The 13,009-nt window shown below is 31.9% G+C and overlaps 1 protein-coding gene across 3 annotated transcripts; it reads right to left on the minus strand.

Moving 5' to 3' along the window:
* Positions 1-902: 902 nt before the first annotated feature.
* LOC145048088 (uncharacterized) lies at positions 903-3,434 on the minus strand. Of its 3 annotated transcripts, none has more exons than XM_078996505.1 (8): positions 3,348-3,434; positions 2,399-2,968; positions 2,148-2,301; positions 1,942-2,018; positions 1,813-1,852; positions 1,647-1,701; positions 1,487-1,556; positions 903-1,330 (listed from the first exon to the last, which is right to left on the minus strand). In XM_078996505.1, exons 2-8 carry the CDS (start codon positions 2,957-2,959, stop codon positions 1,091-1,093), a joined length of 1,197 nt encoding a protein of 398 aa, XP_078852631.1. In that variant the 5' UTR covers positions 2,960-2,968; positions 3,348-3,434; the 3' UTR covers positions 903-1,090. The 3 variants fall into 3 exon arrangements, with proteins under 3 accessions (XP_078852631.1, XP_078852629.1, XP_078852630.1); XM_078996503.1 differs by having other exon boundaries at positions 2,148-2,304; XM_078996504.1 differs by lacking the exon at positions 3,348-3,434 and having other exon boundaries at positions 2,148-2,304; positions 2,399-3,011.
* Positions 3,435-13,009: the final 9,575 nt, after the last annotated feature.

A 13,009-nucleotide genomic window follows, 5' to 3' on the forward strand; every position in this document is an offset into this window, starting at 1 on the left:
TAACTTCTGCGTTTAGTTAATCTAGGGTTTCTTCTGATTATTTTAAGGTATATTTATTATTATTTAATTTTCTTTTTATTAATTATATCTTCATGAGGGTTTAGGATTCCTACTATGTATAGAGTTATTATAAATAAGGTCGGCCCTCTTTTGGATTATTCGGGTTATCTTTTTGAGATTTGAGTTTACAAATTTACAAAATTAGAGATTACTTTTTCATAAGAAAGGAAGACTTTCGTGGATATGTTCTTGAGCATTACCCATTATCTTGTTTTCTGCTATTTCCATTCCTTGTCTATATTGTTTATTGAATTTCCACGATATGTGGTGGGCTCTAATGATGATTAAAGAGAGCATGTGTCAGAGTGCCTGCCTTTGTGGAGTTCATCATGAACATCGATTATTACAAAATACATTGCTTCGACTTCAACCTTATTGTTTGTCCATATATAGAATGATAGAATTAATCCTCATAAGGCATTGTTTGTCTTACATTGTTTCACTATATGAGAACAAGTCTTTGAGGTTCTCTTTACATATACAAGAAAACAATATAAAGCTGCAGGCCTATCTAGAAACATGTTGAACTTAACGTATGCCTATACTTTTTTCCACATCCTTCTCCAAAAGTATTGAAAATTTTCCAATATTAAATTTCCCTACTTCAAAAAAAAAAAAAAAAATCGTTACTTTTCATCGTAAAGATGATTGTTTAGTAGAACAAAGTCTGACCATATTTTATTAAGTTTTATATGACTCTCAGGAGGCGATTCCAATATTAAATTTCCCTACCCTCTTCATTTTCTGCCATTTTCTTTTCTTTTAGGCTCTTTACTTCATGTAACGAATGCACAAGTTTTATTGATTGTCAGATTTTATTTCTACACAAGATAACAGTATAATTATCCAGTATAAACAACATTCGATTTACATTCAGATGTTAAAGTTCATTCACAAAAGGCCATTCCCTTAATCAAGTTGCTTCTTAATCATGTAAATGGGCAATCATGCATTTGCCACAACTCATAAACACACATGGACATTTGATCAAAAATGTTTGAGCTTTCTTGATAAAAATCTAGCTAGCTAGCTAGCTTATCTTGGATGGGAAAAGGGTATCCGCAGAATCATTATCCAAGTTTAAAATATCATCATCATCACCATCATCATCATCATCATCATCATTCAGATTCGTGGAGTTGTGATCATCATGCGAAGATGTGATGTCCGAGTTCTGGGACTTATTAGCTTTCTGTTGCTGATGCTGATTAAACATCTTCTTAAGTTGCTTTGCTTGTTCTTCTATTCTCAACTGTAAGTTCCTTTGAATCTGAGATTGGAAGCAGTTTTTGTGGTCAAACAGATTGATTTTTAACTTCAAATTTGACATCTATTCTTTAAAACTTGTATCAAGAACTTGAGAATGAAACCAAAATTGTCACCATATTTTAAGATACGGAGTAATTAATCATAGATTGGTACGTACCTCTAGCTGCTCATGAAGTTGCCTCTGGACAGCAAGTTGCATTTGCAGCGCATCCTTAAATTGCATGCCACTGAAGAACAAGACCACAGTTTTAGAGAAACGATAGAAAAGAAACGAAAAATTCATCAATTTTAAGACAGAAATTGTAAAATATTATTACGTTATATTTTCAATCTGCGATATTGTATCCATGCTAGTTCTCTTCTCCGAATTTCCTACATACACAACAGAAATCTGATGATTAGAAATTCATAACACATTTCTAAAGCATATATTGAATGTACTATAAAAACATAAAAGTTAAAGCGAAACCCATGATTGATTACCTTTTCCAGATTCTGGTAAGTACTTCGCTATTCTGTATTTCTGAAACACCAATCAAAACTCAATCAGAATAAAAAAATCTTGTAAGCTGCTTAAACAAGAAGCTAGATTTGTTCGACGCTGATGAATACCTGTAAATGACTTTTGACATGAAAGATCGTCAACCCTTCGGAGTCCATAAGTTTCAATATCGCCTTTGGCGTCGCCTCTATAAAAATAGTTAGAAAAAACCAGATACAATTAACGAATGTCGAATATTGAAACATGTACATGTAAAGGTTAAAGAAGTAGTGTTTATATATACAAGATTAATTAATTAGGTATTAGGTATACTTACTTTCAGCACCACCTAAGCAACTCACACACTCCACAAACCGATCATGGAGATCTTGAGTCCATCGGATTCGTGTTTTACTTGGCATAACGTTTCCGGGATTTGTACAGTTGACGGAATGTTGCCCTGATGCTGGTCTTATACTTCCAAACTGACCCTGCTGAAAAAGGAAATAAAATTTCTTTTTATCGGAAAAACAAAACGATGATTAAAGAATGAAAAACAATAACAGATAACTAAATACAAAAGCTTACACCAAGTTCCTGATTTCCATCAAAACAAATAGAGGGTTGTGATTGTCTCCAATCGGAAGTATCAGATTCGTCGAGTAACTTTCTTTTAAGTTCCCTAATCTGATCTCTTTCCGACTGATTATTACTGGACCTCATCTTGAACGATGATGATCTCTGGTAAGAACTGAAGATTCCATTGTCATGAGGATGCATGAAATGATTATCGAATCTCATCTGCTGAGGTACAGAAGATACATCAGGTTCATCGTTAACATGAACAGACCGACGAACACCATTCTGGGAAAACCCTAAATATTTTTCAGTCGCGAAAACTGCGGAAGCTGGTGATCCAATCTGTTCCATGATCGTCTTACTACACGATGGAACTTCTTGTCTGTAACTTATAATCTGTTGCTGTTGATCTTCTTGAAGGTTAGCGCCTCTTGCTTCGATATCCGAGGGCAAAATGGTAATTCCAACTTGCCAGGGTTGTTGCTGGACTACTGCTGATGCACCCCCAAATTCTTTAGCTTTATGATTGTAAGCCATTTCATGGTTACAACCAATCTTTAAAGTATTCATTATTTCTGTCTAAAAAAAAAAAAAAAAAAAAAAAAAAAAAAATCTTTTTCCTGATCAAAACTTGTAGCGATTTTGAATGAATTCGTCAAGAATTTATGATCAAGATTCAAGATTTGTGCAATAAGAACACGAGGAATATCAAGAAAAAGAAAAGACCGATGGAAGAATTAAAAAATATGGGTGTGAATAAAGTTCTTTCTTTGTAATACTCAAAAGGAGTATGCAAATATATTAAGAGCACAATGGAAGACACTTCATATATATTATTCCTTGTAAGGATATAAACAAATTAACATCAATCGTCTTTCGATGATTCCAACTTATAAAAAATTGAAATAATTAATTTATCCAAAACTTAAATTATATTTCACTTCGAAAAAATTTGTACCTTGCATGATTCGCCTTCTTGTTGATAAAATATACAGTGTAGAAAAAAGAAAAGAGAGAGAGAGGCTCATATTTAAGCTCCCGAGCCGATTGGTTTATGATTCCGAAAAAAATTATTTAATTTAATTTATAAGATAAGATAATAAGAGAATATTAGAGCTACGGCATCTATTTTTTTCCTAAATATATATATAATTTTGGGTGAATTTCAGCATATATTCATATTCATGTTCAAATTTTTTCCATTTTATTCCAAAGCACAAACTCAATAAAGTAAATACGAATAAGCAAAACTTTAAGTGTGTTAGGTTGAATTGAACCAAGAAGGGTGAAAAGTGTTAAATGGCTATAATTTTTTTCTGGAGAATATATAATTTATGAGTTTAGGAGATCTCCAACTATATAGGGGTGACCATTTGAATCGGATTAATCGGATCGAACCGGAACAGGTTCATGGACCAAACTTGTTTGATAGAAATTAGTAGACCATGAACTGGACCGATTGAGGTTTACTGGGTCTAGGTTCGCATTTTTCAATTCTTGTAACTGTTATACATCTACTACATTAAGTGTATATGATACAACTCATTGAGGCCCTACCGAACTTAGTTTATATATCTATTACTTTAAAACGAATACATGTTGGACCAGACCTACTCGGTTTTGTATCCTGACCGATTTTGCATTAGTCAACGGCCTGAGATTTCAAGAACCGGACCTACTCTAAAAAATCGATCTAGGTCAAGTCTAGGTCCGGGTTCGACTTCCGATCCAGTCTGATCCAAATGTCCAAATACTTACCCCTACCATTTACATTATTTTCTAAAATGATTTTCGGTTGGAAATGATTTTATTTTGACATTTTAGGGGTGTTTGACAAAAAAAAAAAAATACTTATTTGTTTATTGGCTTATAATTTATTAGCTTATTATCTTATCTTATAACCTAATAAGTTAGAATAAGGTAACTTATTAATAAAATAACTTATTAATTGTCTTCCAAGGCAATAAACAATTTTTATGGAAACATTTTTTTTTTTTTTTTTTATTTCGACAAACACCCCTTCGTATATTTTATCTATTGAAAATCGAAAGGTGTGCATCGACAATTGGTAGCCCTTCCCTTTTGTTACGTGGCATCATAAGAAACATAATTAATATAAACTGATAGCTACTTTTTCTCTTTTCTTTTTTGGTTTCCAATAATTTCCTAATTAACCAGTTTAGAGAAATATGCGAAACGTCACTCGCGCGCAAAATATGACTCCATGCAGTCGTTGTGCTGATTTGTTTTTACAAACATTTTAATCATTTAAATTGTGTACAGAAGGAAAGTGGCAGCGCATTTTTTGAATATTTGATGACACACAAAGACAGGAAATAAGTTTTAAAACTTAACCATCCAATATGATTAATAATTATTTATTATCGATTAAACTCATGGATTTAATAGAGAAAACATCGTGCATGCTAATAATGCCAATTCACCAAAGATAAAAATCACTTTTTTATATTATCTTATAATTTATAGTTATATATAGTTCTTGTTCTTTCATATCCAATTATATCTGTTTTTAATTCAATCGCATTAATCTCCCCTCCTCCTCCTCTCCCCCCCCCCCCCCCCCCCCCCCCCCCCCCCAACAAAAGTTAAATTTACCTTTTAAAATTTCAAAATAACATATAATTAAAACTAAAAAATAATTTTTGTATTTATATATAATTAGCTGTTATTCCTATGCTTTTGATCACTAGATTAATTATATGAGTGATAAGATTGAATAACAAGTACGGAATTTGAACGATCCTTGCATATTTATCCGTTGAAAGATTCAATAAACGATTTGTATTATTGTATTTATCCAAGTACAAAGCTAGTTAAATAGGTTATCTTTAGAACATTTTTATTATAAAATGCGTATTTTGTAAGTAAAAATGAGTGCACATTTTTATTATAAAATAGATATATTCATTATATATTTGTTGGAAGTATCCTTAACGGGTTGCCGAATGAGGAAAGTGTCTTCGTCTTGAAAGCCCTTATTTAGATAATAATGATCATGCCCTTTAGGGGGTTTGAAAGGATATATATATATATATATATATATATATATATATATATATATATATATATATATATATATATATATATATATAGGAGGGTTCAATTGAGAAAAAAAAAATTGAAAATGGGGGAATCATTCTCAGTCAATCATTTATTTTTGCTGCAAAAGCCTCCAACGTACCGGCGGAAATGTGAAACAAAACATGTTTCCTTAAACTATACTAAACATTACCTTAATATATACAAAAAAACATAGTTTTTTCATTTTTTTAATTATTAAGAAATTATTTTTATCGAAAAATGATTTTAAATATACCAAAATTCATGATTTTTTATTCTCTACAAATGAACATCCATATTGATATAGTTTTAAGATAAAATAAAAAATTTAATTTTTTTATATTTTCAGTTATCGTTATTCATAAGTGAATAAAATTGAATCAGGTTTTTACTACAGTACATTCGGTATTCTTTTATGAATAAAAACTATGATTAATTTTTTTTACAATTTAAGTATCATTCATATATGAATATAACATATACTAAACATAGTATATTCATATTTAAATATTAGACGATACATTCACTTGTGAATATTACTTAGTATATTCACTTGTGAATGTTAGATGGTATATTTATTTATGAATATTATATGATATTTTCATATGTGAATATTACATAGTATTACACATGAGAATAGTACATAGTATATTCACTTGTGAATATTAGATCGTATATTCACTTATGATTAATAGTTGGTATATTCATATGTGAATATTGCACAATATATTCATATATGAATATTACAAGGTGTTTTCAGAAATATATATAACTTTTATATGTTATTCATATATGAATAACATACAGACTTTCATATTTGTTTTGTGTTTTAATAATCACATATTGATTCGGGTGGGAAAGCATATTCATATGTGAATATAACGTGATAATTTAGTTTATGCATTTCATCAAACAGTTGAAGTGCATACAAGTTCACCTTTTTAAAATTGTGAAAAATATGATACTTTGACTATTTAAATCTTACAAAATAGTAGATTCGTAGACAAATATATGACAATTTCAACCAAAAAGTGATTTGATCTTTTTCTAACCTTAATTTCGATGTTTTATTTGATGATCGATGTTGAATGAATGATACGAATTGAATTTTTTTGTTGATTATCGATGATGTTGATCTAATGATGCTGGAAGTATACTTAATCGTAGATGTTGAAGATATGCTCGTATTCAAGCAGAATTGAAGGTTGGATTGAAAGAGCAAAAAACGAATTTTTGTTGTCAACCGTTGAATAATGTTGATAAACATGTTATTGACGAAGATCGATGATTGATTAACAAAGGATGATGTTGATCGATGATTTAATTGAAGAAATCTGGATGATTGTTTAAGGTTGGAGGAGAAATTTGGATGATAAACGATCGATTAGAATGAATTTCAATTGTTATCTAATTCTCTACACTTACGTATTGGTGATTGAAAGCTATTATATCAAATTTACTAGTTTGCCACCGTGTCTTTTTCTGCTTAGATTAAATGAGTGGCTGAGAATGATTCCCCCATTCTCAACCTTTTTTTATTTTCTCAATTGAACCCACCTCTCTCTCTCTCTCTCTCTCTCTATATATATATATATATATATATATATATATATATATATATATATATATATATATATATATATTCCCTCCATCCCAAAATTATTATCCACAGACAAAAAACACACAAATTAAGAAAAGCAATCATTAGTTTTGTCTTTTTGAATAAAATGATCCTCTTGCCCTTTTCTAAAAACAATGGGAAATGTGTATTTGTAATTATTGATGTTTACTCTATTAAACGTTAGGGGTAATATGGTAAAAAATATATATCTACTTTTGGTAGTGGATAATAATTTTGGGACAAACTAAAATAATAAGGTGGATAATAAAATTGGGACAGATGGAGTGTGTATATATATATATATATATATATATATATATATATATATATATATATATATATATATATATATATATATATATAGGATAAGGTTCAATAGAGAACCATAATTAACCAATGAACCAATCTTTTTTTCAACTTATAGAACTTATTTTTTATAAAAAAAAAAGAAAAAAAAAACTAAAAGTACAGAAATTCATAAATTTTTATCATTTTTTCAATGATATCAAATTCGATTTTTTTACATCAAATTCACAACGTGAATCCGGATTCACACGGTGAATCCAGAAAATATTTTTCACATTCACAATGTTAATATATGAATTTAGATATTTTTATATATTTTTCGATAAAGAATAAGCTCTAGAAATTGAAAAAAAAAATTGTTCCTTGAAGAACCAATAATTATGGTTCTCTATTGAACTTTTCTATATATATATATATATATATATATATATATATATATATATATATATATATATATATATATATATATATATATATACAGAGAGAGAGAGAGAGAGAAAGAGAGAGATTGACCCCGCCTCCTAGTGCTTTTCTTCTTCCCATGAACTTTCATCTATGAACGATAATTGTTCCAGAAATCCAATGGTCAAACTCAACAATTTGATCTTTTGAAGGTACTATCACTTCTCTCTTTCTCTTTCTATATCTCTCTCTCTCTATCTATCTCTCTCTCTCTCTCTCTTTTCTCACAATAGCACATTGTAGTTTGATTTGTACTCTGATCAAGAAAACAATGGATCTGATCGAATTATGAGTCAGATTCATGATATTGTGAAATCTGACATTATTCCATTTGTAATCATGAATCGTTTCTTCTTTATGCTAATTGTTGGTGTCAATGAAAAATGAAAATGGAAAGCTCTAGGGGTGGATTGGAGTGTATTAGAGAGTTGATGATCACGGTAGGATTTCATGGACACAAGGTGTTTGTCATATTGTCTGAAAGAACCTAATAAGTGTAAAAGTTGCATCTTATGTAAAAGTCCTTAACTTTGAACCCTCATTAAGCCAAACAATAAGGTCCTTAAGTTAAATTGAATTTCACATCTCAATATCCTAATGAGTAACCAACAATCATGTTAAAAGTAATAAACTTAAGGCTTAACCATTAAGTACTTAATAGAACACCAAAAGTGATTTAAAAGCTATTATGATCAATTTTCCCAAATATATCCTCCAACTTCTAAAATTCGTGCAAGTTAGTAGGAAAATCTAAAAATCATGAGACTTATTTTTATGAAAATATTTTTGTGTCTAGTTTCTTCAAACTTTGAATCACATTTTGAAATTCCAAATTTTTGAGGGGTAAAATTGGCAATCTTCTCAGTTTGGTCCATGTTGTCATAGATTTGATGCATTGTCTTCAAAAAATCATAATAAATTCATCAGAACTCCAAATGCCAAAATTCTAAAGCCTATAGTTAGATATGGATGTATAGTTTCCCACATATAAAGCGTCTGATGTAATTCTTAGTAGATTTGTACAGTTTATTCCAATAGTGTTGAGTGGTCCAGAATGTGATAGATTAAAGTTACTAACATGTAGATTTAATATAAAATCAACCAAAAATCATTAGAACGAGATCTTTTTATGTCTGAAAAGATAAATGAGGGAACTTTACCAATATTATTTTATCAAAATTTAAGAATGGGTTGAAATGTAAGAAAACAGATCCCAAAAGAGCACTACAATCAAAGATAAAATAAGAAAAATATATACATAAGTTTTATAAGAGTAATACAACAAAGCACAAGCTAAATAATGTTATAATTGTTGTGTAGGTTCTCGGAATGGAAACGATCCATCTTGCTCATGCTAGCTGATTTTCAAGTTCAAGGAGGTGAGTTACACTAACTCTCCTATTATGTGTACGTAATCACATATGACTACATGTATCCAATCACATATGATTTATATGGCACAAATTTGTTTTCGCATTTTCAATTCAATAATTTTTCTCAAGTATTTAATCACATAACTCCATTTTTTTGTCAACAGAGTGCACATGACTTCAATCATTTCATACGAGACTCGGGCTTGCAAGATTTTAACATTGGGGACACCAATATATATATATATATATATATATATATATATATATATATATATATATATATATATATATATATATATGTTGTGTGGGGAAAAAGTTATGCAAGCTTTATTGGTTCCTAGCTTGCTCTAACTTCATCAAAGATTATACTAACATATCTGTTACAACTCTCCCTAGGGAGCTATCTGATCATTCTCCTATCATCATGATATCACATTTTGTTGATTTTAGGGCACCTCCATTCAAAATTTTTAACTTATGGCTTCACATTGATGGAATTGGTGATGTTAATTCAGTATGGGCGGGATTCAAGGGATATGGGATGATGGAAAGACAACCAGGTGCTAAGTTCAAACATTTAAAATTGGCTATCAAAAGTTGGAGGCTTAAGAAATTAAAAAAGGAAAACACAGAATTAAAGGATAAGGTAGTACAACTTGAACTTGAGGCTGAGTCTTGGAAAGAAACAATGGAGCTCAAAGAATTATGGAGATAGAAAAGCTTAGAGTACTTGATTTGAAACTGAATTAGAAAATAAAATGGGTGGTAGACGGTGATGAAAACACAAAACTTTTTCCATGGTTTCATGAATAACAAAAACAAAATGAATTGTATCCATGGAATATTCTTCAACTATAAATGTACTTAAGGCAACCATGTGGGGGATGGAGTACACCGGTGAACATATCGTTCACAAATACCTACAGGTTGCAAACCTGCTAGCATTCCACTGGACTGTCTAGAAGAGTCTGTGGTTGTCATCCATATTTCGCTAGATGATAGAATCAACAACAACATCGATACCTCTCATCATTTTATCACACATCATCTTAGTACATCTACCCATGTTTTACCCCAACATTTTTGTAGATATAAAAGACTTATACAGTTTAAATCATTTAAAACATGTATAAAATCGTTCATCTAGCATAGACAACAAGTATTCAGATAATATGCACACTTAGCATGTAATTTATATATAATACTTTATATCTATGTGTAAAATGAAGGTAACTATGCACTCACCTGTCAAAGTGGTGATTCCGAACTTAGACAACACTTCCTTACTCTTGAAACAATTTCCTTCGTCAAAACCTAGTATCATTACCACTAGGGTTTAGGCTATCATTCATCGAGACTAATTAATAGTCTAGCTATTATTACTATTATATAAGCATTAAACAATACTTATATGACCCATAATAATATCCCAAGTACTCATTATAAGCTCCTAATAACGTTACTATAATTATTTAAAAGCTATATTAAAATTTGCGTAGGTGTATCTCACTTACAACAGGTTTTAAAGAAAACCGGGCTTTACTCGGAGCAGCGTTTCGAAACTGAAAGACCATTTTTCTTGGGACTCCGGGAGCCTCGGGGCTTCCTTCGGGTGCTAGGGGTTCATCTAGACTTTAGGGAGGGTTAAAACCCTTCGAGAGAAAGTATTTTAGAGAGAGAAGGAAAATGGTGTGGAAAATCCGAGAAATCTCGCATCTATTTATAGGCTGCGAGGTTCGGACTTACGCTGCACGTCCGACTAAGCTACGTTGGGCGTAGCTCGGATAGGGTTGCCAGCGGTGCACAGCTGGCTAGCACTCGGAAAGGAACCGGATAAGGCCGAAGGTATGCTGGGCGTACCATCCTCGGACATGGGGCGTAATGGCGAGGGCTAAGTGGTGTGATCCGAAGCACGTTTCTTCATCAGCGATGGGTGGCCCAGATGCTGCCACGTCACCAACTCCTCACTAGGCTTCACAAATTCATCTACAAACTTTAAAAATTCGTAACTTTTGAGTACAAGCTTCATTTTCGATGTTCTTTATATCCACGCGAAGTAGGGAACATACTCTACAACTTTTGTTTAGACTCCATCGGCTACTTTTGACTTTATTTTAAAAGTTATATTATTAATAGGCCGGGACAGGATTGGTCCGTTAAATTCTCATAACTTCTTCATCTGACGTACGTTTTCGTCCATCTTTTTCTCATTACGATACTATTAACGAGACATTCAATTCTCATTTAGGTTGTGTCGGCTAAAAACCGCTCGATCTAATATTCGAACTTCGGGCTGTACACTGCTAAGCCGAAACTCTGAAGAATCATAACTTCCTCATACGAAGTCAGATTTTGGCATTCTTTTAATGGACGTACTTGGTTTAATGTCTTCTATGAATTTCGTTTAGATCACTAAAGCTAAAAATCGCTTTATCGTAAAGTCACTATTTACGCTCCCCAATATCGTGTCGGTTCCGTCGCAAAACTTCAACAGGTCATAACTTCTTCGTTATAACTCGGATTTCGGCATTCATTATATCCCCGGAATCCTTGTTTAGACCACTAAAACTTTATGTAAAGATATAGAGCTTATCTCACATTTTAATTTTGACGCTTATTTTTATTCTTCATTTGTTATTCATTTATAAATAAGTAATAAGCATATAAATTCACATAATTCACATAATACTCAAATATTTCATCTTTATTACTTCCAAAAGAGTTACAAGAGTTGACCTAGACTATTACATTGTCTAAAATGCTTAGCTCTGAAACCCGGGCGTTACAATTCTCTCCTCCTTAGGATGATTCCATCCCAGAATCATGCATCAGCAAACAGATGTGGGTAGCGACTCATCATGTCACTTTCTGTTTCCCAAGTGTGATTTGGCCCATTTGAATGTTTCCAACAGACTATCACTAAGTCGAACATCTTACATCGTAACTTCTTAGTCTTACGGTCAACAATTGCCTCGGGCTCTTCGATTAGCCTCTTATTCTCATCCATTCTTAACTCTGAGATTGGAATTATATCGAGAACTTCTCCTGTGAATTTCCTCAAATAACACACATGGAAAGTGTTATGAATACCATATTCTATCTTGTAAGCTTGGTTCCCAATCTTCTGAAGAACTTTTAACGGTCCAATAAAACTTGGACTCAACTTTCCTCGTTTCCCGAATCTTATAAGTCCCTTCCACGGTGAGACTTTAAGAAAAACTGAATCCCCAAATTCAAAGGTCATCGATCGTCTTCTCTTGTCAGTATAGCTCTTTTGACGATCCTGAGCTGTTAACATTCTTTCCCTGATCACCTTCAACTTTTCAGCAGTCTCATGAACTATCTCGGGACCCATAAACTGATGTTCAATTCCTTCTAATTAAAGAGGGTGGTAAAGTATCTCACAGTCGAGGGTGGTAAAGTATCTCACAGTCATAGTCCTTGATTAATTCCAAATAGCGTCGTTGTCTCATGTTAAATTCCTTCTAATTAAAGAGATACTGGAGACTCTTATGATCAGTGAAAAGCTTGCATTTCGTGCCATAGAGGTAATGTCTCCATATCTTCAAGGCAAAAACTACCGCTGCCAAATCCAAATCGTGAGTGGGGTAGTTCTTTTCATGCTCCTTCAATTGTCGAGATGCATACGCTATCACCTTTTCTCTTTGGGTTAGAACACAACCCAACCCGACTCCAGATGCGTCACTATAGACCGCGAAGTCTTCAACTCCATCGGGTAGAAAAAGAATCAGTGCTTCACACAACTTCTTCTTTAGC

The sequence above is a fragment of the Lactuca saligna genome, chromosome 5 (genome assembly GCF_052625555.1).
Source record: "Lactuca saligna cultivar CGN05327 chromosome 5, ASM5262555v1, whole genome shotgun sequence".
NCBI classification, from domain to species: domain Eukaryota; kingdom Viridiplantae; phylum Streptophyta; class Magnoliopsida; order Asterales; family Asteraceae; genus Lactuca; species Lactuca saligna.

What these genes read in the sequence shown, in the direction of transcription:
- LOC145048088 (XM_078996503.1), bottom strand. Translation starts at nt 2,959, where the DNA reads ATGAATACTTTAAAGATTGGTTGTAACCATGAAATGGCTTACAATCAT. An exon ending in TTGCTTAGGTGGTGCTGAAA is followed by an intron (nt 2,019 to 2,147) that starts GTAAGTATACCT and finishes CTATTTTTATAG; the next exon opens with AGGCGACGCCAAAGGCGATA. An exon ending in AACTTCATGAGCAGCTAGAG is followed by an intron (nt 1,331 to 1,486) that starts GTACGTACCAAT and finishes TTCCAATCTCAG; the next exon opens with ATTCAAAGGAACTTACAGTT.